Source organism: Vulpes lagopus, chromosome 3 (genome assembly GCF_018345385.1).
Source record: "Vulpes lagopus strain Blue_001 chromosome 3, ASM1834538v1, whole genome shotgun sequence".
NCBI lineage: Eukaryota > Metazoa > Chordata > Mammalia > Carnivora > Canidae > Vulpes > Vulpes lagopus.
Genome location: NC_054826.1, coordinates 112432580 through 112458269, shown reverse-complemented (window position 1 = coordinate 112458269; position 25690 = coordinate 112432580). Strand labels below are relative to the sequence as shown.

The 25690-nt window shown below is 45.8% G+C and overlaps 1 protein-coding gene across 3 annotated transcripts in view; it reads left to right on the top strand.

Annotated features, from left to right (window-relative positions):
• Positions 1-25690, top strand: part of VWA3A (von Willebrand factor A domain containing 3A) — a 60359-nt gene that overhangs the window by 423 nt on the left and 34246 nt on the right. For 2 of the 3 annotated variants that reach the window (XM_041747242.1, XM_041747240.1), the window contains exons 1-12: positions 1502-1656; positions 5793-5880; positions 6207-6330; positions 11044-11168; positions 11265-11342; positions 12850-12904; positions 16707-16805; positions 18195-18301; positions 20536-20661; positions 20966-21074; positions 21308-21373; positions 24207-24332. In XM_041747242.1, coding sequence (XP_041603176.1) covers positions 5819-5880; positions 6207-6330; positions 11044-11168; positions 11265-11342; positions 12850-12904; positions 16707-16805; positions 18195-18301; positions 20536-20661; positions 20966-21074; positions 21308-21373; positions 24207-24332 — 1077 coding nt within the window. In that variant the 5' untranslated portion in view covers positions 1502-1656; positions 5793-5818. Of the gene's footprint in view, positions 1-1501; positions 1657-5792; positions 5881-6206; positions 6331-11043; positions 11169-11264; positions 11343-12849; positions 12905-16706; positions 16806-18194; positions 18302-20535; positions 20662-20965; positions 21075-21307; positions 21374-24206; positions 24333-25690 lie in introns of those variants that run through there. The other variant, XM_041747241.1, reaches the window with a different exon arrangement.

The following is a 25690-nucleotide window of genomic DNA, read 5'->3' as shown; positions in this document are numbered from 1 at the left end:
CAGAGGTTTGACTGTAATCAGGTTCCAAGAACCTAAGGTAAGAAACACAAATTCCTATTGTGCTCTAATTCCTTACAGGGGGCCCAAATGAGCTACATACCATCTGAGGAGAGATAGGAAAGATGGTATGCACACATAGTTTTCCTCCTGCCTGGTCATACAGCCTGAAAATCTTACACCACTTTACCCATCTGACACAAATACATTCAGAATATGTGTATTGTATAGGCTCAAGGAGGAAAAAAAGCAAGAACAGTGACGTTTCAGTATTGGGTTTTACTTCTTGCAAAATGTTGAGAACCTGTGTATCCAGGAGCCAAGGAAACTGTGAAGGTGTTAAACTACCTGTCTTCAGCCCTCATGTCTTCCAAAATGGCATCTCAAAGCTAGCCAGCCCCTTCTGCCCAGGATTTCCAAGAGGAAGGGCACAAGGACCTTCCCCTCTTATTCACAGAGTAGCCATTTATTGGTTGCTCTTGGCCTCTTGTGACTTCCATTTTCTGACTTTACCTCTCTCTGATCTCCTTCCTCTCCTGCCTTGTTGGTTTTGACAAAATGCCCTTCCGAATGCCACACTATTGTCAACCCATGACTACTGCCCACAGTGACTGGTGGTAGGTAAGCAATTTCTATTTCGAGGGATTTTGTTGTTTCTGATCGGGTCTATAGGAGCCACTGCTAGTGTCAACATCAGAAGAGGTTCTCTGCCATAGGATGATTACTGCAAGGAGCACATGTTCTACATTATCAAATTAAAGGTTCAGGAAGTACAGACATTTGAGAAACTACCTAGATAAACTAAGTGGAGATCTCTTAGCCTCTTACAAGCTGGTTGACAGGGATACATCACTTCATCTCTCTTGACTTCTGTAAAAAAAGGAGTTGAAGAGGGTCCCCCAGCTATCCAAGGGCTGGTTACATCACAATCACCGGGACCATTGTTAAAGACTCATGTTCCTACACTCTCTCACAGTTCTGTATCAGTCTCCCAAATGGGAATGTATGTATGTTTCCTTAGCAAACAACCCAGATGATTCTGATGGGCACCTGGGTGTGGGAACCACTGCAGTAGATGATCTCTTCTGACGCTAAGAGGTCACTGAGCCTGCTGCTGTTTTAGCCAGTTTTGAGTGGGGCTGGACCTGGTGGACGTGAGGGAATGCCAGACCTCTCTCAGGGTGTGTGCTGGGGGGACCCCAGGGAATCTGAGAAGGAGGAGGCAGTTACCAGCTTTCACGTCTGGCACGGTGCAGGTTCTCTGCTACCTGTCTTCAGTTCCTACCACGGTAAGGCAGCACGTACCAGGGCTCTCCTAGTCTAAACCACAGTTTCCTGCCAACCCAGAGATTCTAGAAATAGAAGCCCAAATATTGCTTCCAGGCTTTTGTAGGAGTGGAGAAAAGCAGAGTGCCTGGGGAAAGGCAGTTAATAAGATGAAGTGGGGTGAGGGAGGTTTTCCCCTGTCCCTGCCTCAGGTGGCAGTGGTGCAGTCTGTTACCTTGGAGACCAGCTAACACTTCCCCAGCAGGGCAGGCTCTGCTGTTGAGTTGCTTGGAGGAGCTTAGAGGAAGTGGGAACCAGGAAAAGCAGAGTCTTGGAATGACCAGGGGCCCCTCTCCCAAAGATGGAGAAATAAATGGAGAAATGCAGATGAGGGTGAGTGTCATGAGGTGGGCAGGACGCTGAGAGAGAGGGTGGGGCACAGCCAGACTCTGAGCTCTGGACTGAGTGAAAAAGGTTTAAGGAGCCTGGGCCCATGGGCCTCTGCTCCCTACATACCAGGTGCTGTGCTAGGTGCTGGGGGTGCAACCGTAGACTAGGCAGTAGCTGGGCTGTTCTGGGAAAAGGATCATGACAACTTGGTATGAGGCAGCCCCCTCACTGGAGGGTTGGCACTGGAGGGTGCTCTTCCTGGCACCACCTGGAGGAAATTATTTCCTTCCTGGGAGTTGGGGGCAGCAAATGCGGTTCAGAATAGACTTGCTGGGTTTTCTTGTCAAACAAAAAGGGCTAAGGGTGTTTCTAGAGGCAGGTCCAACTTGAACATAGAGGGTGTGAAATAGTGCATGTAAGGTGCATGTAAGTAGGGGTTGCCAGGGGCTATAGAAGGGTAAGAGGTAAGGTGGAGGAGTAAGCAAGGAACAGGTCCTGAAAAGAATGGTAAACATTGTGAGAAAGGTTCAGCTTCATGATCCCCGGCCCTGAGGAGCCCATGGCGGGTTCTAAACAGGTGAACAACTCTGCATGTCAGAAAAATCATTCTGTCAGCAGAACATAAAATGGATTGGATGCGGGCAAGGCTTAGGTTGTTCAGCCATTCAAAATACAAACCCTGGGGATGGCTGTGTCCTGGATGTTTAGGAGACCAACTATTAACAAACGAGGAAACTAGCTGGAGGTTTTCTTTTATCCAGTAACCAGGGCTACTCCCTCTCTCCCTTTGACCAAGATGTCATCTCCTAGGGGCCAGTCTACATATCCCCTTCCCCACCTGAGCCCAGTCCCCCAGGGTTACCTGGCCCACCTTTGTCTAAACTCCAGACCTGCCCTGAGGGTACTTATTCAACAAATTTTTTGAGCAGCTACTATGTTTTAGGCATTGACTACACAAAAGGGTTCCGACAGTGAACATAACGAAGTCCCTTCCCTCATGGATCTTACTCTTAGTGGATTGATGGGTGAGGGGAAAAGGTAATAAGTAAGTAAATAATACTCCAGATGATAAAACAAAAGATGTTCTGGAGAAAGTAAAGCAGGGTGTGGAGAGGGTACTATTTGAGATGGGGTAATCAAAGCTCTCTAATGACGTTTCATTTGAGCAAAGATGGAGGGTAAGGGCCTTTTGCAATTCATCTCTGCCTCCTCAGTACCAGCTCTTCCTGGCACCCAGCAAACATCCTAAAAATGTTCATGGGATGAGTGATGGTTTATGTGTCACATGCTGAAGCGCTTGAAGAAGCAGCACATCCTTCCAACACTATTCTGCATTTCTATAGTAGTCTGTATTTACAGAGCTCTTTGACATTCCCACGTCAGAGTTGGGTCTCCTGATGGCTGTGTTGAAGCAGGCAGGGCAGTTACTAGCAACCCCGTTCTATTCTGTAGATGAAGAAACCCAAGGTCCAGTGCTTTCTAGAACACTACATTGTGTCCGTGTTTTATGCTGACCACACCCTCCTCCATCAGTCACAACAGTCACCCTATAATCCAGTCGTGTAGGCCTCTGAATTCATTAGATTGTTAATCATTCACTGAAAAACTGGAACTGGGACATTGCGGGGCATGCAGTGTTCACGAAGCATTTCTATTTCAACAGTTTCCGTCACTGGTCTCTCAGCCAAGCGTCCTGAAGGAAAGCCAGTTGTTTTTTAAACATTTTTTTTAACATTAACAACGTTGCCACATTATCTTGGTGCTTCCCAAAAAAACAAAGCATCCTATGAGTAAAAGGTTAAAGACCCCAGAGAGAAAACCAAGTTGCTGCACCATCATTATGCTATTTTCTTTAATGATTTCATAAGAATGCACACTCTCAAATTTTCAAGCTGCAATTCCCAAGTTTCTCTCTTGTTGTATTTTAGCCAATTTTTTCTGGTTGCAAGTAACAGAAATCTAAATGAGCTAGCTGAAGCAGAAAGATAGGGAATTACAAGGAACAGGGTTTTTTATGGAACCCAAGAGCAAAAAGTGGAGGCAGTTCTCACAAGTACCTGGGATCAGCATTTAGAAATTCAGGAACCAAGGCACTTTCTCAACCTCCTCCCCTCCTTTCACGTCCCCTCCCCCAAGAATTTATGGCCTGCCAGTCCCTGCTCTCTTGTAACTTATAGTCTGATGGGAGAGAGACACCAATTTTTAAAAATCACTAGTGAATGTATCATTCTAAATTAAAATAAGTACTCTGAAAGAAACGAGCACAGTTCTGTGAAAGTTTACATAACACATAAGGACCCGAAATACAGCAGGAGGGTGAAGAAGCCTTCCCCGAGAAAGTAACACTTAGGCCGAAATATCAGGAATGAGTTGTGGGAGGCAGGAGGGGATGTTCCAGAGCAAAGGCAGCCCATGCAAAGGCCCTGTGGTTAAAGGGACTATATAACATTCCAGGAACTGAAGGGGGGGTCATGGGACACAGAATGGGGGAGCAGGGGGAAATCTGGAAAGGTAGGTGGGCAGCAGCCAGATCATGCAAGACCTCAAACTCCATTGTAAGGATCTTAGTCTTCATCCTAGAAATGAAGAGAAGGCTTTGATTAGTTTGAAGCAGGAGGAAGAAAAGAAGGTATGGCATTGGATTTGTATTTTTAAAAGATCACTCTAGCTTCAGTGAGAACAGACTGGATGGGAGGGTCTGAGGGAAGGTGAGGAGGCCAGTTAGGGTCTATTGGAGTTGTTTGTGGCAGAGATGACAGTGGCCTAGACAGAAAATGTCACTGGAGACAGAGATAAGTGGAGAGATTTGAGAGAGGGAAAATTAACAAGTTTGGGTGATGGATTTGATATGGGGAATGAGGTATCAGGAATAATTCCTAGGATTCAGACTCATATAAGGAGATGGAGAGTGGGTCTTTTCTTTAAGCTTGAAAATACTGCAAAGAGGATAAGTTTGTAAGGAATATGAATTCAGTCTTGGGACACGTGGAGTTTCCAGGTGGAAATATCCCGTGTTGAACACAGGGTGGGAGGTTGACAGTAAGAGTGGGAGGTAGGGATTTTTGACCAGCCATGGGGGGGGGGGGTCATTGATGTATGTACATGGTAGTTAGAGCCCATGGACAGTGAAAGATAAGACTGCCTAGGAAAAAAAGATAAAGAAGAGTAGAGAAGGCATAGTTTAGCCTTGAGGAATACCGACTTAAAATTCTCCGGTAGAGGGGAAAAAATGAGTCTGGAAGGGAGACCAGGAAGGAGCCAGCAGAGAGAGGAAGAAGGCAAGAGAGAACGGCCCCGAGGAAACCAAGGCAGGGAAGGACCACTCACTCCCCTTTATCTGAAGACCAGCTTTTCCTGCTTCTGAATGTACATGGTGGTCCTGCAACTCTTATTCCAAATTCCCAGAGAGGATCTGATTGATCCATCTTGTTCCTGTCCACAGCTGACTCTAAGCTGTGAGGAGCAGGCTGCAGGGTCAGCCCTCACTCATTGCCTTCTCTGCCCACTTCAGCCCTCACCATACTCTTAACAAGGCCATCTCCTTCCTGTCCTTCACGAAGGTCTGAGCTCCTCATGGTCAAGGCTTCACTGACCACCTTACCTATGCAAACCAGACCTCTTTCCTAATTACTCTCCATCTCATCATCCTATTCACATCCTTCCTAGCATGTGCCACAATTTCCATATATACTATATTTCATTTTTTAACATCCATCTTCCCCCTCTAGGATGGAAGTTCTAGCTCAGTGGTTCTCAACTGGGGACGACTGTGCTCCCCAGAAGATGTTAGGTTATGTTTATAGACATTTTTGGTTGTCACAACTTGGGAGGTAGGTATGCTACTGGCCTTTATTAGGGAGGACCAGGGATGCTATTTAACATCCCACAATGTATAAGACAGTTTCACGACCAAGAATGACCCTGTCTAAAATGTCAAAAGTACCAAAGTGAAGAAACCTCCCTTACATTATTCACCATCATAACCTCAGCACCTAGCACCTAGGAAGTGTTCGAAAAGCATTTAGTGAATAAATGAATGAATGACAGACGAGTTGAGTGAACTATAGATACTGCGAAAGCCATTCTCTATGCTATTGTCTCATTTATCTTTCTCTTTCTGGTATTCCTTTTCTCCCCAGGAAAATAAGTGCCAGGTGTTTTTATAATGGCTACACATATTACTCATGACTTCCATGGTCATGATAATAAGTTTCTGGAAAATCATTGGTAAGCATCCTCTCTAATTTTTCAAATGAAAACAACAGCAACCACATTTTGTTCCTTCTGGTTGAGGGGGAGAGGGGGGACCTGTCTCCAAGTGAGACTGGATAAAAGGTCATGGCATCATCTCACGCCCAGGGACTTCAGTTTTCTCACTACCTGAACAATTGAATAAAATATCTTATGAACCTGGAGTCCACCTTTTATCAGGACTCTATAGGAACCCTTCCCAGTTACCATACAGAAATAAAAATGTCTCTGGAAACCCTGGCAATGTGGAACCAATGTCTAGTGCTGGGACATTGATCAGTCACTCACTGTGTGTTTTGTAGTGTGAGGAGAAACAATGACAGAGATCCAAAGAAGCAATTGGACCAGAAGGATATCCATGGACTTGACCAAAATCCAGACAATGGACTACTGGTTACACATGTTAACCAGACACAAGACTTACTGGTAAAAACATCAGTGCCTTAACCGAGTCATGGTGCTTACAAATCATAGTCAGGGAATGCAGAATGTGTTAAACTCTGGGTGTTTCTTTCCTCACATAGGATCTCAGGATAGAAAATGATCATTAAGCATTCACCTCTAATCCTCTGCCTTTAGAAGTGACAGGAACCTCTATTCTGTGTATAGAAATTTTATAGCCTTCTTGGTCATATCATTAAATATTCAGGAGTATATGAAGACTGTCTATGTTAGCAAAACCTGAAGACTAGAGAATGTAATTCTAAAATTCCCCTTTCTGAGATTTGTGTTTCTTTCAGGATTTCCTAAAACCTGGATCCAAAAATCAGTTTCTGGAAGTGCTATCAGGGCAAGAGCATTGCAGCAAGAGAATTAACTTCTAGAATAACCAGAACTGTGGTTTTAGGCTGACTCTCAATGTGTTGATAAACTGTTTTCCCACGATGGTAGATGGATGGTCTAGACCTCAGAATCCACTCTACCACAGAAACAATTGTCATTGGGATAGTTAGGTGCAAGCCTGGCCTATAATCACCTACCTAATCTACATGAGAGTTTAAAGATTATATGTCTGAGATGACAATCTATCAAAAATAATACAGTTCTAATGCAATCAAACAATCAGGAAAATGGTCCTGTTTTGCTTTTCTCAAGTATTGGCACTAGAGGAAAGTAATTTTAATTAGAAGAAAATGAGGAAATGTCAATAGTCTGGAGATTCTGGGGGATTCTTTTCAATGACTTCAGATGTTGATATAATATGAGTCTTTACTTCATCTCATTTCATATCCAATACATGACTTCCCAGGTGTACAAGGACCCCTCATACACTTACCAGCTACAGCTGGGACCTCCTTTACTTCACAGATGAATAGCAGGGGAAAGAAAAAGGATTGCCCCAAAACAAAGATCTTCCTACTTTCTATATGAAGCCCATACCTTAGTATGTAATCAGTGGACCCTACAGTGAAAATCTATCATGTCCATGTGGTAATGGTGGACTTCAAATAGCAATAATATCAAACCCATTTCCTAAAACACGATGGGTCATTTCACATTCAAATGCAAGTAAGATGGAAGAAAGGTGAATTATCAGTCTACCATGCATGATGTTATCAACCAGGGAGTCAGTTGAGTCCTGAAAGATGAAGAGAGTGACATCTACTGTTTATACAAGGTAAAGCAGCGTTTCCCTAAGTGCAAGATAGGGACCATGATTTTAGGTGGTGCTGTCCAAGGGCAGGACATTATTAGTATAAAATCATATGAGAAAGTTATCTTTTTAGTCAGTTCCCCCTCAATCCTTCACAAAGATACTCACAGTTTGGTGCTAACATGAGCTATGCAGCTTGGGTTTGAATCCCAGCTGTACTACCTACCAACTATGCGACTTTGGGAAAATTCCTTAAATTTTCTGTGCCTCGGTTTCTCTGGGGTAATGCTGGAAACTACTTTGTAGGATTAAATGAGTTAACATATGGACAGTGCTTGACAGTAAGATAGTAAGTATGATTTAAGTGTTTGCTCTATACTGTTATTCGCACTTCTTTTACTTGCTAATTTCCTTTTGAAACAGGGCAGTGAACAGGCCTCAGGCACAGAACTGAGGGCTTACAACAGTATCTAGCTGGAATATAATAGCAGGATTTCATTTTCATTGAGGGGGAGATATGGACCATTGTTGAGATCTGTTAATGCAGGGACACCCAAGGCTATGTGCTGGCTTAGCCTCAAATGCCCCTTGTACAGGTGAAAAAACAGCCACATGGACTTGCCCAGTATCACAAAGCAAGTAGATGGAGAACCCCACATACTGCACTCCTTTATTCTCTCCTGCTCTTCTCTGGACTCTCCTTGTGTCCTCTACCCTGTCTAGTGGAGCTCAATCAGCTATCTGCAGTTTTCAACCCTTTGTCAAACACCTCACTCACTACAAAAGTCCTGAAGATACAAGCCTAAGCAGTACCCACTTAGGGTTCAGTCAGGTGCCTGGGAGATGGGCACAGCCATGTCTGATGTGGATGTGGTCCAGGTGGGCTAAACAGTGCGCAGGCCCATTCCCCAGCCATCAGATGCTGCAGGGCAATCTCCATCATAGTGGGACTCAGCCGACCTCCCTTATGATGCCATACCATGCCCAGGGCGAGTCATGCCCAATTCTGGCAACACTTACATCTTATGTATATTACACAACAGTGATTACTCTGGAAGCCCTGTCTGAACCAGGCTTTGCACACCTTCCCAGCCCCTTTTCATGTCACCTTACACATTCCAACTGCCACCTTTCTGCTCTACAAACAGTCCGACGCCTTCCCCACTCCATGCATCTGTCTGGAATAGTGGTGCCCTAGCTATGCACAGGGCCGGCTCCTTTTCTTTCTTCTTCTTCTTCTTCTTCTTCTTCTTCTTCTTCTTTTCTTTTCTTTTCTTTTCTTTTCTTCTTCTTCTTCTTCTTCTTCTTCTTCTTCTTCTTCTTCTTCTTCTTTCTTCTTCTTCTTCTTCTTCTTCTTCTTCTTCTTCTTCTTTTCTTCTTCTTCTTCTTCTTCTTCTTTTCTTCTTCTTCTTCTTTTCTTTTTCTTTTCTTTTCTTTTCTTCTTCTTCTTTTCTTTTTCTTTTCTTCTTCTTCTTCTTCTTCTTCTTCTTCTTCTTCTTCTTCTTTCTTCTTCCTCTTCTAAGATTTTATTTATTTATTTGACAGAGCACAAGCAGAGGGAGCAACAAGCAGAGGGAGAGAGAGAAGCAGGCTCTGGCTCCCTGCAGAGCTAAGAGCCCACTGTGGGGCTCTGGGATCATGACCTGAGCTGAAGGCAGCTGTTTAACCAACTGAGTCACCAGGCCCCTAGGCCAACTCCTTCTTAACCTCCAGATCTCAGCTCACAGCAGCCTTTTCTTTCTTTTTTTTTTTTTCAAGTTCAGTCTTCTTTTTTTTTAAGATTTTATTTATTTATTCATGAGAGAGAGAGAGGCAGAGACACAGGCAGAAGGAGAAGCAGGCTCCATGCAGGGAGCCCGACGTGGGAGTTGATCCTGGGTCCCCAGGATCAGGCCCTGGGCTGAAGGCAGCGCTAAACCGCTGAGCCATCTGGGGCGCCCACAGCAGCCTTTTCTTACCCCCACCCCAGCTGAAGTGACCTCCCCATCTCCACCCTACTCACTATTACATTTGCCTGCTCCATGTTCTTACTAGAACTGTTCTTTTCTGAAATTACATACACTGATTTCATCTCTTCTCTACTGTTTACCTTACCCACACGAAAATGTAAGTCCAAGAAGGCAAGAACATTTTTATCTTGTTCACACTGTAGCCCAAGCACCAATGACAGCACCTAGTTCATAGAAGGGCTCAGAAACACCTACTGGGGGAAGAAAGAAATGCCTGCCCCCAGGAGAGGTGATCAAGGCCAAAAGGGCTCAGAGCTTCCAGTCTGTTTTCTCTGCCTTCTGGGTTCCAGAAAGCACCACGAGTGTTGAATGATTGCCAAGAACAACTTCAGCTCCACCACCAAGGCCACCACCCAAATCCTGAGCTTGGCACAGTGAAAGTGACACAGGTGTCCCTAAGTATAAGCAAGGGGGCACAGTCCTCGTGGTCAGACTCCTGTGATGGCGAGGGAATTCTGTATTTAAAATTCCTACCTGCTGTTCCTGTTTCTGGCTTCTGGACTAGATGGGATAAACCTATTCCTTCTTCCATCAGCCGACAATGTTGGGTGAGGACCCATCAGACTGATAGCAAGGCAGGACTCTGGGCAAGATATAGAAAATGCAAGTACGGAAATAAAGAACACCCACATGAGAAGAGAGGAAGTTTATTCAGAGTTTATAGCAAGGGAGCCAGCCACTTTCACTTGTGTTTGGCAGAGACTCAAAGGCAGGGGAGTAGGAGAGCTTTAGAGTGAAAAAGGGAAAAGCTTCAGGTATGCCCAGAAGGGAAATGTTGGCATGAGGAAGCTGGAAGTGCGCTAACTAGAAGCCAGGCATCTCCTATGATTGGTTTTGAGGGCATATTTGGCTGTCTCTGGTGGGTCCTGAGTTGGATGTGGAACAAAAATAGGAAAGCTGGCGGTCATTGACCATGTCTTGATCCTTCTGGGACAGTTGCTACAGTTGTGGTTTGGCTTCATGGACTGGTTGCTATCAAGGTGGTGGGTCGGAGTGTTATTGTCCTATGTGGTCTGGCCACTGTCTCTCATATTCAGTCTCTCACAGGCAAGATGTGGTAAGCAACGCTCAGATTGTCTAGCCACACACTGGGGATGAGGTGAGGGATGAGAATGGGTATTTCCAGAGCAGCTGGCCCTGGACACAGGCCTCCTCAGTTCCCTCAGCAAGTTGAGTTCTTTTTTTTTTTTTTTTTTTTTAAGATTTTATTTAAGATTTTTTAAAGATTTTATTTATTTATTCATGAGAGACACAGAAAAAGAGGTAGAGACACAGGCAGAGGGAAAAGCAGGCTTTATGCGGGAGCCCGGTTCAGAACTCGATCCCAGGACCCCGGGATCACTCCCTGAGCCAAAGGCAGATGTTCAACCACTGAACCACCCAGGCATCCGCAAGTTGAGTTCTTAAACAGACTGCATTCAGGGAGGACCCACTGGAGCTGGCAAGCCTTGGGCATCTGGGTGGAGGGGACCTAGGGCGTCCTCAGCCTTGCCCTCTTTCCCCACTTTTCTGTTTGATTCTGGCTCCGTCTCACAGAGGCTGCAGGGAGATGAGACCCAACCTTCGGCTTGGGAGGACTCAGAAGACTGGCTTTCAACACGCAGTTTACAGTTTGAGAGGCTCACCCTGGCTGACCTGCTTAGCCAGGGCACCGCTGTGCTGTGAGTCTGGCACCCTTCCCTTCACCCCAACCCTGCAGGTCCTGCACACTCCTGCCCCATCCTGGGAGACCCCTTCATAAGACTTTGCTTCTTCAGGGAGGAAGGCAGCAATGTGATGAGGAAAGTGCACTTCTCCACCCAGATCATCCACCAGTTTGAATCAAGGCTTTCTGAGTAAGTATGAGAGCTCAGGAATTTCCTCATTCCAGCAGCCTGAAAGTAACTGTGTCCAGTGGTGCCTGGGTGGCTCAGTCAGTAAGCAACCAACTCTTTGATTTCAGTTCTGGTTGTGATCACAGTGTCGTAAGATCCAACTCCATCCCATGTTGGGCTCCATGCTTGGCATGGAGTCTGTTTGAGATTCTCTCTCTCTCCCTCTGCCCCTTCCCCCTGACTCTCTCTAAAATAAATAAATAAATAATTTAAAAAGATTTTATTTATTTATTCATAAGAGACACAGAGAGAGAGAGACAGAGACAGAGACAGGCAGAGACATAATCAAAAAGAGAAGCAGGCTCCCTGCAGGGACTCTGATGTGGGACTTGATCCCAGGACCCCAGGATCATACCCTGAGCTGAAGGCAGATGCTCAACCACTGAAGCCACCCAGGAGTCCTAATAAATAAAATCTTTAAAAAAAAAAGTTTGTTTGAAAAACAATCTCTGGGATCTTGGGCAGGTCTCTCCCACATCTGGTCCTAAAGCCTCTTTCCTCAAATAAAGACATTGGATCATACTAGTTTTTCTCAGCCTTTTAAAATCCATGGGCCCTTTGGGTGAGCACGTAAAACCTCACACCTTCATTCAAGGTGTAATAGTTAAGTGACCACTTTCGATGACAGATTGGTTGGGTTTATACTTTTGCAAATGTATAACAAAAATAGGCAGTCTATCCTCTCCCAAACCAGATTTTCAGAGCACATATATATATATTCCATCCCTATTGTAGCAATCTATGATCCATTATTACTGTTTACTTGGGGTTTCTTAAAAGCCTGTAATAATTAATACCTGTAATTTATTAATGTGTCAGGAATTCTACTAAAGGCTGTGTACATTATCTTGTTTAATTATCACAACTGGAGATATATCACTCTCAAACCAAATATCCAAAAGCACACCTGTCAAAGGTCACACAGCTAGTAAACAGCACAGCTGGCTCTCAAAGACCAGCGCATGTTATTATGAAGCTCATACTCTTCGTTCTATTTACCCTCATGTATACCTTAAAACTCTACCCACCACCCACTGCCCCATGATTTCACATCCAAAGGTCTTGCTTGCCCTTTTGTAGGCTGCCAAATACCTCTTGCCCTCAGTGAGGGCAGCTCAGTTAAATTCAAGTGATGATTCCTGAACTTGAGCACCTGTTACATGCTCTCTATCCAGTCATTGGAATGGTATACAATAGGGCAAGTTCAAGAAGTTCTCCCAACTACTTTTTGGAAACTGAGTGGGGTTTTTGTTAATCAGTCCACTAAGAACCTGAGGCTGACCTGCCTCTACTGGCATTTATGATCATCTCCCTGTGACTAGGAAGTCTCACCTGAGGAGGTATAGATTTGAGAAGAGCAAGACAGTACCCAAAAATCCCATCCACATCTTTTTCACATGCACATAAGTGCTTGTCACTCAGTGCTGGAGCTGACCTTAGGTGATGAGTCTTTCTGGTGTTTTGACAGGGCTATTAAACTCTACCAAGAGCGAATCCAGTGGCTCACAGAAAGCAGCAGAAAGGTAAGAGACAAGGATTTCATTTTCTGCCCCCTTTTACTCATTCCATCTGTATTTGTTATAGTTCTTTTAGTTGCAAATGACAGACCTCCAACTTAAACTGGCTTAAGCTGAAAAAGGAATTTCTCAACCTACATAAATGAAAAACCCAAACACAGCTGTATCCAGGGGCTCAGATGATGTCACCTCTTTGTCTCTGGGCTCTCCTTTCCTCTGGGTTGGTTTTATTCTTTTTTTTTTTTTTTTTTTTTTTAAGATTTGTTTATTTATTTGAGAAAGAGCATGAGTGGGAGGGGCAGAGGTAGAGGGAGAGAGAATCTCAGGCAGACTCCATGCTGAGTGGGGAGCCCAACACAGGTTGGGGCTGGATGTCACAACCCTGAGATCACAACCTGAGCCAAAACCAAGAGTTGGCACTTAAGTGATTGAGCCATCTGCAGGCCCCACCATACCCTTTTCTGATGAAGCTACAAAAGAGCCATGAAACGAGCACAGGCTGGATCCCAGGGAAGCAATCACCCATAAATCAGTTTGTGGGTCCTCTGGGTGTTGAGGCAGCCTGGGGTGATGGACAGGCCAGCATTGGGCCTGCTTCCCAACTACTGTCAGCAAGGCCATGGGCAAGTGGCCTCACTTCTCTGGGTGTCTGTTTCCATATTTATGGAGGATAAAAGCAGGACTTAAAAACCAGTGGCATGCTGGCAAATCTGGCCCACAGCCATGTTTTTCTTGGCCCTCCTAGTTTAAAAATATTTCTCGAGTTAGTTGCCAAGACTTAAAATCCTGGTGTTCTGTGTTTATGTCTGTTTTTAGCCCTCTCTTGAAAAATGGGAATATCTGGCATCACCAGGTTTCAATTCCCTCTTATGTACTTACCCAGTTATTTCTACAGGATAAATGTCTAGAATTCCAATGGCTAAGTTTAAGAGAATTAATGCTTTCAATTATAAAATCTCTAAAGACAGTTTCTGTAAATTGTAAAAGGAATAGAACTGGCCCCACACTTGAACTCCTTTTGGCTCCTGAGGATTGGTAATGTTCTGGGAGGCCTCAGAATTTGGGTTGTTTGGGTCATGGATTCAACATATATTGATTGGATGACTACTATATATCAGGCACCGGTCCAGGATTGAGGATTAGAAACATGACCAGTACAAAGGTCCCACCTTCATGGAGGTTATAGTCCAATGGGGGAAGACAGAGAATGAATAATCAGCAAATCCTATGCAAGCCAAGTTAGTGATAGTGCTATAAAGAAAAATAAAGCAAGGCAAGGGAATAGAGAGTAGGATAGAAAGAGGGCTATTTAAATAGAATGGTCAAGAGGAGACATCTGAGCAGACACCTGAAGGAGATGAGGGTACTCTCATGTAGAGATCTAGGGGAGAACATTCCAGGCAGAGGAAACAACAAATGCCAAGGCTCTAAGACAGGAACAAGCTTGGCATGTTCTAGAAGCAGCAAGCAGGCCAATGTAGCAAGCACAGTGAGTGATATGAAGGAGAGGGGAGGAGATGAGGCTCTAATCAGGGGTGGCCTCGCAGAGTTCAGAGCTCATTCCACAGGTGAGGCTTTTAAGCAGGAGGGTAACATGATCTGACTTAAGTTTCCAAGAGATCACTGTGGCTGCTTCATAAATTGACTGTAGAGAACCGAGGCCAGGTCAGAATGGTAGTGACTTCAGCTTAAGAGCTAGGATGGATGGAATGAGAAATGGTGGGCTCAAGGCGTGGCTTGAATGTAGAGCCAGCAGGACTGCTGATGGATTGCTGATGTGTCTGGGGCCAGAATGGTTGGGTGCCTGTTGAATGCCATTCACAAGAGGACCAGGTATGAGGAGGAAAAGCAAGAGGTCTTGGTTTTACCATATGAAATCTGAGGCTTACCAGACATCTGGGCAGAGACACAGAGCAGGCAGTTGAATGCATATGTTTGGAGCTGCCAGAGAGCTCTGTCTGCAGATGGACTTTGGATAATCATCAGGGTCCTAATGGTGTTCTAATCCCATGACACATGAGATCATTTAGGGAGTGAATGCAGAAGAGTGGTTCTTAACAGGGTGGGGAGGAGGGGACAGTTTTGCCCCCAGGGGACATTTGGCGAGGTCTGCAGGAATGTTTGGTTGTCAAGAGTGAGACAGGAGGTTGCCCGGGAAGCTGCCAAACATCCTACAGTACACTGGTCAGCTCCCCACAGCAGAGGATTGTCCAGCTCGAAATGTCAGTAATTCAGGGCTTGACAAACTCTGATATGAACAAGGAAGAGAAAAGAAGATGAAGCCCTACCCTGTGCTTCTCAAACATTCAAGGCAGCCAAATCCCTTTTGGTGGGCGGAGCAGGATGGGGGGGCTGTTAAAATGCAGATCTGGAGTAGGACTTGAGATTTTGCATCTAACAAGTTCCCAGGACATTCTACTATGTAGACTTTGCGGGGAGGTGGGAGAGGGTAAGAAGGACTGGACAGCAAGTAGAAGAAGCAGAAAAACCTGATGTCCTGAAAGACAAGAGTACTTGTTAAGTGCTTCAGCTTGCTTGACGCAGCCAATTAAAGAAAGCCAATTAGAGGAAGCTGAGAACCTACATTTGACCATTGGGTTTGGCAAGAGTGAGATCATGGATCACCTTGACAAGTGTAACTTCGGGGGAGTGGGGAGGCAGGAGCCTAACCCCAGGGGTTGCAGAGAAATGGGTGTGGGTAAGGAAGTGTCACTAAAATGTGAAGCAGGGAAATGAGGGAAGCAGGAGGGACAGGTGCGGTCCTGAAAGGTTTCTTTCCTTTTTCAGATGGGAAATAGTATTTTGTAGATTGTATGATGATCGAAATGGTACAATAGATAGGAGGAGCTGGTGACCTAGGAGAAGGGATGGTTACAGCAGCAAAGCCCCTCGTTGGCAAGAGAACAGTGGGTAATGGAAGTCAAAGGTTGGCCTTAGAGCTCGAAGTTGCAATAGATACGTCATAACGGGGGAAGAAGACCAAGTGTGTGGGCAAAGGGGGCAGGCAGGGTGGTAGGTTCTGTGTGGAAAGTTAAAAAATAAAAACAAAACTCTGGGTTGTCTTTCTTTTCTCAGTGAAATCAGAGGCAAAATCCCTGGCTGAGGGAGCGTTCAAAGGGAATGTTGGGGTGTGAGAGATATAAAATACTCCTCTGTGGGAGTAGAGAAACAAATTGAACAGGAAAATGCAGTAAGGCAGGATTTAAGGCAAAAAGCATTAGGTGGAACCCACTGCCCCAAGAGAACGATCCGTCTCCTGTGAATGAAAATCCCAGTTCACAACGCAGCTGTAACAGGACGAACAGTCCAAGGCGAAGTCCAACGCATCTGCACGTAGAGCGCAGTGTTAGAAACATAATTAGAAGCTCACAGAAATACCTCGGCAGCTTGACACATCTGCCTTTGATTGGTAGAGTGGGCGGAAAACAAATAAAGATGTCGAGAAGTAGAATCAAATCAGCTGATGTGATTAGATAATCCAACTGTATATCTTGCAAAGGATGCTTTGCCGTGATCTCCAAATTTTCTTTAATGGACATATATTCCTTTATCAGAATGGACTGTAAATATTAGGGAAAAAAAAAACTTGTGCAGACCAGGCTACTACAAAATAGGAGAAGATGAGGCCCAGAACTAAAATCAGGACAATGGGTTTTGCCTTTTCATCTACAAAATGGACCTGCCTTCTGCTGCTTTTGGAGGTTGGGGGTGCATTCCAAATTCTGCATCATGCAGAAGTTCCCGGTGAGAGGCTTAAGAGAAGCACAGAGCTGTGTTGGTTGTTTCCACTTGCCCTCTTTGGTTTTAGGCATTTGGTCTCATCAAGGGAGCCAGAGTCGCCATTGTCGTTGATGTATCAGCCACGAGCAGTGGCTCTCAGAAAGAGGAGTTCCAAAATGACTTCCTGGTGAGTCTATCTGGCAAGAGAAGTACCTGGAACCACCTCCCACACACACCCCCCTCCCCTTTGTGAGTCTTGCTAACCGGCTTTGTTTATAGCAACTGCAAACTGAGGTGTTTTGCAAAGAACAATTCACACTTAATTAGCACCTACAGTTTAAAGAAATATGTCGAGCTCATTTTCAGTTCCTGTGTGAGCTTCTAGCATTCTCACCACAGCAGGCCCGACCAACTAGACTTGGCCACAGGAGCCCCCAGTTCCCTGGAAAGAGGACGTGCCAACAGTAATCAGTTGGACTGGGTAGCACAGAGTCCCAGACCTTTTTCTGGACCAAAGAGCTAGTTTGTTATCTTTTGCCTGTCCATAACAAAGAAGCGAAGGACTCTGGAGCCAGATGACTGGGCTCAAGCCCCATCACCTGTGTTACTTCTGGGCTGTGACCCTGCCACCTAATCTCCCTGTGCCTTCCTTTCCTCATCTGTAAAATGCAGATGAGAATAGTGGCCACCTGACAGGGTTGCCATGGGATGAAAGGAATTCATGCAAGTTAAGTGCTCAGGGAAAAAAAAAAAACCTGTAGCTTCTGTGAACTAACGTGGAGGGGTTCTTTTCCTATGGGGACCCCTAGAGCTTTGGATGTAATAGTTTGAGGACACTTTGTAGAACTCAGCATGGGCTAGTCATCCGAGACTCGGTCCCCTTTCCTGGTCTCAGCAGATGTCAGGAAACAGCGTTGTCCCTTCATAACAAGTCTTCAGGGTTGAGTTTCTAAAGATTCCCCCAGGTGGGCTAGTTGCAGATTAGCCAGAGTAAGGTCTGTGTTGGTGGCATAGAGGTGAAATTCTACGTAGCCAGGAAGAGGGGGGAGGCAGGCGCTGTCTTACTGTTGAATATTCATCCACTATAGCTTGAGAGCGTCAAATAGGCTGCCATTGTGCCCCATGGCTCTGTCCCCACCTCATGTGCTTCGGAGAGAAATCACTGCCCCCGACCTCTGTCCTCCCTCCCTGGATGCCACGGTTAACGGTCCAACCATAGCACATGTTGAGTTGGGTAGCTAAGATGCTCATCTCCCCCATAGTGCATGACCCAAGTGTGTGGCAGCCCTAAGGAGCTGCTCCAGAAGAGGACATCAGCCTGCAGTCACTGGGAGAGAGTGAGGGGGATCTGTGCTCTGCCCCTACCACACACACAGGCTGGGATGGGTCACCTGGGCACTCGCACCCCTCTCTGACTCAGTGGGCAGGAAGCAAATGTCAGCTTGGGTCCACTAAGCGACCCTGTCCCAGCACAGCTGACACCCCGGTCCAGAGGGGCCAGCCCCAGTGTGGGGAGTGAGGCAAGGCTCCAAGTGGCCCGCAGCTCTGGGAGCCAGTATGTCCCTTTGTCTGCCAGAGCCTCATCGATGAGCAGCTGAGCCACAAGGAGAAGCTGTATGTCCTGTCCTTCGGCACTGCCACCAGCGCCCTCTGGCCAGACCCCGTGGATGTCAACACCTCCACGTGAGTGACTACACTTTGGCCAGGGTGCTTGCTTGTTCATTTACCTTCCTGCATGGTAGCATCTTTCTGGAATGAATACAGTGCAAACCCAAGACCCTGACAGGTGAGTGACTACAAAGAGACAACCCACAAAGCAGCCACACAGGGATCAGTAACCTTTGGGAAAGTGGACACTCTTGTGAACAATCCACAAAATGAAAAGACAAGACAACTACAAGGTGCCATTTTTGTCCAGCAAACTAGCAGAGATAGTTTGCTTATTTTGACAATAATACGCGTTTAAAAATTAACACAGTATGAAGAGGTAAATAATTGCAGAGTCTCTGTCTCACCTCTCAATAACTGTTTCTTCTACATACTTCCACAGCCTGTCACGTACATGCTTCGGTATGTTTGTCCTCTTTTATTTAAACATAAACGGGAAGGCATCACACCATCCTGCACTTTGATTTTGCACTTAATTTGAGTACCGTTCTCGCTTCGCACACACAGATCCACTTTATTCCTCTTTAATGGCTGCATATTATTCCACTGTATAAATGTACTGTGATTTAACTAGTCCTTTATTTGGAAGCTTGTAGTTTGGGTTTTTTGGGGGGGATTCGTGAGGGGGGGGCAAGGGATGATGTGTAAGAATTTCTACTTTCGGGCAGCCCCAGTGGCGCAGCGGTTTGGCGCCACCTGCAGCCTGAGGTGTGATCCTGGAGACCCAGGATCAAGTCCCACGTGGGGCTCCCTGCATGGAGCCTGCTTCTCCCTCTGCCTGTGTCTCTGCCTCTGTGTGTGTGTGTGTGTGTATCTATGAATAAATAAATAAAATCTTAAAAAAAAAAAAGAATTTCTACTTTCTTATGCTAGTAGGTAAAAATTTCTTTCCTGTGAAGAGTATATATATCCTTGGTTGCCCACCAGGTACTAGGTGCCATGCTAAGCACTTTTCATGTGCTATCTTATTCAATACTTACAACTAGCATATGGAATAGGATTCTTGTCCCCATTTTGCTGATGGAAAAACTGGGACTTGGGTTAGGGCATGTGTCTAGAGTGGCAGAACCAGGATTGGCTACCAAAGCCCAGAGCTGATTCCCAGAAAACCCACGTGTATGTATTTCTGGGATGGAGGTCCCCTTGCCCAGCACTTCTAGCTAAGTTCCAGCAGCACTGGCTCTGCATCCTGCTATGACAGTTACTGGGTGGCTGTGACCAGTCCTCGAACTCTCTTTAGCAGAGTGAGGCCCAGATGCCTACCCCTCACTCAACTACTGTGACCATGAGGTGAGGGATAAGCATCTGGTGTGTGGTGGGGTCCTCAGTGAATGAGAGCAGTTTTAGCTGTGGTTTCTGCTCCAGTTAGACCCCCGATCTCTGGGATGTTTGACCTAGAAGTCACCCTGAGGTCATAGGCAAGAGCTTCTCACTCCTGGAGGCCACTTGTGATTTTGATCATATCTCTGCCACATGTACTATCTTAAAACATCAACTCTCATCTACATGTATTATTTTTTTTTCATCTACATGTATTATTGAAGGAAACTATGAGTACCTAACAAGAAGCCCGTATCACTTGCCGTAATTAGAATGCAGCCATAACAATAAGTATAATGAAAGCAAATAAAACAATGATCTCAAATTCCAACTTGAAACCCATCGGCTGGAGAAAGTGGTAGCCCTGGGATCTGCTCTCCATGTAGAGGGGAGACTTGACAGTTATCATAATGAAAGACAGACTTACTGGCAATGAACTAAGATTTTCTTAATTTTATTTTTATTTTTTTCGATCAGATGGAAAGAGAAATGGAAAGAGCAAAACTCCCTCACTGTTAACAATGTGAGGTATTTAACCAAGAAAGCTCTGCGTGAAATAATTTTCCCTCTTAGGCCTGGGGTGTACCCCAGCCCATGCAAGATGCCACCACATGGCCATGGTGCCCCCTCTTGGAGCCCTCTCGGGGTCAGGGGATTAAATCTACACTTGGGGGACTGGGTAGTGGCTTGGGGCATACAGAAGGAGCTTAGCTCAGACCCTCTGGTAGCAGAGTGGCTTGAGTCAGGCCTGGTTTGAAATCCCAGTGTTGCCAGCTGCTTACAATATCACCTTGGGCAAGTCCTAACTCAGTTTTGTCATCTATAAAATGGGAATAAAGGTATTCACCTCAAGAATTATGGTGAGTCAGAAACCAGCTCGTGGGTGTCCTGAACCCGGCACCGTGGTTACATGTTTGTCATCTCCTCAGCCTCCAGGAACTCAAGCTCTGGGTGAAGAAGCTGCAACCTGATGGAGGCAGCAATCTGCTACAAGCCCTGAGGAAGATCTTCACCCTGAAAGGGCTGAATTCTCTGGTGACCATAATGGGAAGCTGGTAGGTCTCCTTTCCTATGTGGGTAACAGACCACACAAACGGGGCTGGGGAACCAAACTGGTGTTTGAAAAAAGTCCATCACACAGGACTCTTCACACACACTTGAGAGAAGGACTTAGTTCACAGGCCATCTGTCCACGGGTGTTGGGGCAGGGCAGCCAGGGCAGGGCAGGCCTGCAGTCCACTCCACCTTGCATCTTCCACAGGTGGCCAGTTAGATTTGGTAGATGGTCCCATTTTTCTCTGGAATGTCCTCAAAGTGATTTGACCTGGGGCACCCCCTGTTCTTCTGTCTCCTCTCAAGCCCAGATCAGCCTTCTGAAATTCTGTCCGACTATATCCAACAATCAACCATGGGAATGGGCCTCATCACCCACATCATCACCTACAAATGCAACAATCAGGTGCCCCTTGTAAGTACCTGGGATTCTCCAATGTTTCCTTTGGGTTGGCCATAGTGATCCAGGTGGGCCATCTTGGAGGCTCCATGCATGGACAGGCCCCCTGAAGCTGTGGAACAGAATATGACTCTCCTTGTACCTAATTCTTCCTTTGGGCAGTTGGGAGATTCAGTCAAGGAGAAGGCTTATGGGAGTATTGGCATTGTCCTAGTGAGGGCTGACCCTATCTATCACCATCCCTACAGGCTGTCCTAAAGAACCTTGCAGAACATCTTGGGGGATACTACCACTGCTACAGCCCAGAAACGGAGGTAAGCCCTTCTGCCAACACACTGCCCCTCCTACCTCCCTGTCTAGGTGACCAGGGCCAGGACAGACCATGCTATCTATGTAAGTACATAGGTGCTTCCCCTCCCTGCCCGCTGTTTTCAATAGGTTTGTACAAGTATAGTCAGTTTAAGATGAAGGTGAGAACAGGGACAGTATGAAGTCATGGGAGATCCTTTGCTCAGCGTGCATGATGAGTCAATTGCACACTAGAGAGCCTAGAGGCCTTTTAAAGCTGGTGGAATCCTGACTCTCTGTCATCAACATGAGCTCCACCCTACCTCTGCTCCCACCAAAGTTGAGTCTGAAACAGTTGCCTCAGGTCTTTCTCCAAGATACATCCTTGCTGTTACAGGGGACCCACAGCAATCAATTCTGAATGAATGATGAATTTTGTAGCCGTCCATCCAGTAGTGTCCTTGTCCCGATTAATAATAGCATCACACACCCTGTGTCCACAATGGAGATAACAATTAGCAAATGCGTGTGTAGAGCCATTTGGCAGATTGAGAATCCAACCATCTGTTCAGCTCACAGGCTGTGTCTTGCCTGAAACCATTAATAGCCATAAGCCAGTGAATATTTGCATCTCACAGTATTCAAGTGTCACAGAATCTACCGTTTCATACCAAGGAGCCAAGGCCAAACAACATTTTCCTTGGTTTACACCCTTTCTGGTTACATCATTTCCCAGACTCTTGTTTGTTGAGGCCACAGATTACAAGGGGTAGGAAAGTACAGTAAATGAATGAAACTAACCAGTTTAAGAAATCTTTTATTTTAGGAGCACCTGGGTGGCTCAGTCAGTTAAGTGTCTGACTCTTGTTTTGGCTCAGGTCGTGATCTCAGGGTCATGGGATCCAGTGGGGAGTCAGGCTCCCTTCTCAGCCTGGAGTCTGCTTCTCCCCTTCCCTTTCCCTCTGCCCCTCCCCATTCTCATGTGCACCTGCCAAGCACCAACTCTGTCTCTAAAAAAAAAAGAAAAAGAAAAACAAATCTTTTACCTTAAAACCTGTGCCCATCTTGGCTTCTCTATTGTTTTTCTTGGTAGAAATATAAGTGCAATAAATTTCATTGTCTTATGTTAATATGATCAAGACAACGGCAAAAGGATAACAAAAAACTTAAGCTGACTCAGAGGGGACAGCAGAGAGTTCATCGGGCTACGGAGGACTAGATAGCGCCTGCCCCATCTAGGGAGGCACCCCTGCTCAGCCCCAGCCCATTGTTGCTCTGGAGGAGTGTGACCCCCATGCTGCCAGGTCTTCCAATTGTTTGAACCAGAAATCTGGTTCTGTGTGTATGTGTGACTTCTGTACTTTCTTTTAAAATGGAGGTGAGGGGCACCTGGGTGACTCAGCAGCTGGGCGTCTGCCTTCGGCTCAGGACGTGATCCTGGGGTCCTGGGATCGAGTACCCACACCAGGATCCCCACAAGCATCCTGCTTCTCCCTCTGCCTATGTCTCTGCCTCTCTCTCTCTCTGTGTCTCTCATGAATAAATAAATAAAATCTAAAAAAAAATAAAAATGAAAATGAAATGAGGGTGAAATTCACATAACATAAAGTTAAAAGTTAACCACTTTATTTTTTTTTAAGATTTATTTATTTATTCATGAGAGACACAGAGAGAGAGGCAGAAACACAGGCAGAGGGAGAAGCAGACTCCCTGTGGGGAGCCAATGTAGGGACTCGATCCCAGATCCCGGGATCACACCTTGAGCCAAAGGCAGATGCTCAACCACTGAGTCACCCAGGTGTCCCTAATCACTTTATCTTTTTTGAGATTTTATTTATTTGAGTGGGAGTCAGGGGGGTGAGGAAGAGGGAGAAGCAGACTCCTCATTGAGCGGGAAGTCAGATGTGGGGCTCTATCTAAGAACCCCGTGATTATGACCCTAGCCAGACTCCCAATGACTGAGCCACCCAGGCGCCACCAGCTTTAAAGTGAACCATTAGCAGCACTTAGTACATTCACAAGGTTATGCAACCACCACCTTTATCCAATTCCAAAACATTTTCATCCCCCTAAAAGAAGAATCTGTGCCCATTAAACAGTTACTCCCCATTTCCCCTCCCCCACACTCCTGGAAACCACTGATCTGTCTGTCTCTCTGGATTCACCTATTCTGAATATTTCCTATAAATGGAATCATGCACCTTTTGTATCGGTCTTCTTTCCATTAGCATAATGTTTTCAAAGTTCATCTATCTTGTAAGCCTGTCTCTGAGCTTCATTCTTTTTTTACAGATGATCCATTGTCTAGATCTTTTGTTTGTCCATTCATCAGCTGATGGACACCTGGGCTGTCTCCAGCCTTTGGCCATTGTAAACTGCTATGAATATTGATGCACAAGTATCTGAGTCCCCTTTCTCAATTATTTTGGGTATATACCTACAAGTGGAACTGCTGGGTTAGGTGGTAATTCTGTGTCTAATTCTTTGGTGGTAAAACCGCCAATCTGTTTCCCACCAGTAGTGCACAAGTGTTCCGGGTCTCTGCATCCTGACCAACGCTTGGTATAGTCCTTTTTAAATTATGGCTATAGCCAGTCTAGTGAGTGTAAAATGTTTCTTCATATCTTTAAGGTGAGGATTTTCTTCAGTTCTTTAAAAACACTGCAGGCCAATACTGTTTAAATGGAACACAACACGTTCCCAGGCTCTATCTGGCACATGGATGCTAGTTTATAATGTCTAGTTTAACCAACCCACCACTCAGCTTTAGGAAGTGATATGACTGCTTGCCCTTTCCTATGTTGGCCACAGCTAGTAGCCAAGTGACCTCTAATGGCTGATTGCTCCTATTACCCCCAGGTCTACACCAGCTGGGACATGGACCAGCTGCTGGCAGAAATCCAGAAAGCCCAGAGCCTCCTGGGCCACATCCAAGCCCTGCGCCAAAGGACCCCCTGTGAGGAGCTAACCGGCATGATGAAGGAGGTAGGTGGTGTAGGCAAAGATTCTGGAGCTGGCTCACTCCCATCTTCCTTTCCCACCTGTTTCTCTGAGAATATGGTTGCCAAGCCCCCCATGTGCTCACAGAGAAACAAGGCAAAGCCCTGCCCTTCACTGTACCCCGCAGCTCTGGGTGGGCCCTCCCCTGTGCTAGAAGGATCCTGATGGATTTTTTAAAGATTTTATTTATTTATTCCTGAGAGACACAGAGGGAGAGGCAAAGACGTAGGCAGAGGGAGAAGCAGGCTCCCTATGGGGAGCCCAATGCAGGACTCAGTGGAGGACCCTGGAATCACTACCTGAGCTGAAGGCAGATGCTCTACCACTGAGCCACCCAGGCGTCCCCCTCATGGATTTTCTATCTGAAAAATGTATTTCAGAGAAAGGCCAGCAGGCTCCGGCCACCCCACCCACCTCCCACTGTCCCTGCCCTAACCCCCAGTTTGGAGGATGGAAACCTCACCACACAGAGTGAGCTGTCTTGAAGATGGTCTTTGCCATTCAGGGCAAGTGTCCCTGCTGGTGACTTGATTAATATAATGACAGCAAAATAGCTCGGCCAACTCATGGAAGTGGCACCATAAAAGCTGTGAGCTGTTTAGTCCACGCAGAAAACGTAACTGCGGACAGGAGGCACTGAGAATGGATTTATAGCTCCACCAAATGAGGGTGCAGATGGGACAGACAAGATGTCTTGGTCTGGCTGGATGGGGTGGGAGACCACAGCGCCTAGAAACTGGAATGTTACATTTCAGTCCCAGCTCTTCTACTGAGTATCTATAAATCACAAAAACTGTAATTTTTTTTTAAAGATTTTATTTATTTAACAGAGAGAGAGAAAGAGAGCAAAAGGAGGCAGAGCACAGACCGCAGGCAGAGGGAGAGGGAGAAGCAAACCCCCTGCTGAGCAGGGAGCCCAATGTAGGGCTTGATCCCAGGGCCCTGAGATCATCACTGGAGCTGAAGGCAGACGCCCAAGCAACTGAGCCACCCATGCACCCCAACTCTTAGTATTATAATTAGAATAGTTCTCATTTACTGAGTGCTCATTCTAAGATAGGCACAATGCTTAATTCTTTAAATGTCTTATTTCAGCACAACAACAGTCTGCTGTAGATATAGTATTACCCCCATTTTACTGGTGAGAAAACTGAAGTCCAAAGGCTAACTAATTTGCCTCAGATCCCAGAGATAGAACAAGTTTGAGCTGAACCCAGGTCTGCCTGATGCCAAAACCTGAACCAGGAGTTTCCCACAGTGCAACGCACGTTTTACCCACGGTTTGCAAGATAATTACAAGATAATTACAAGTGGATTAGTTTTTTTCAATGTGCGTTTAAAAC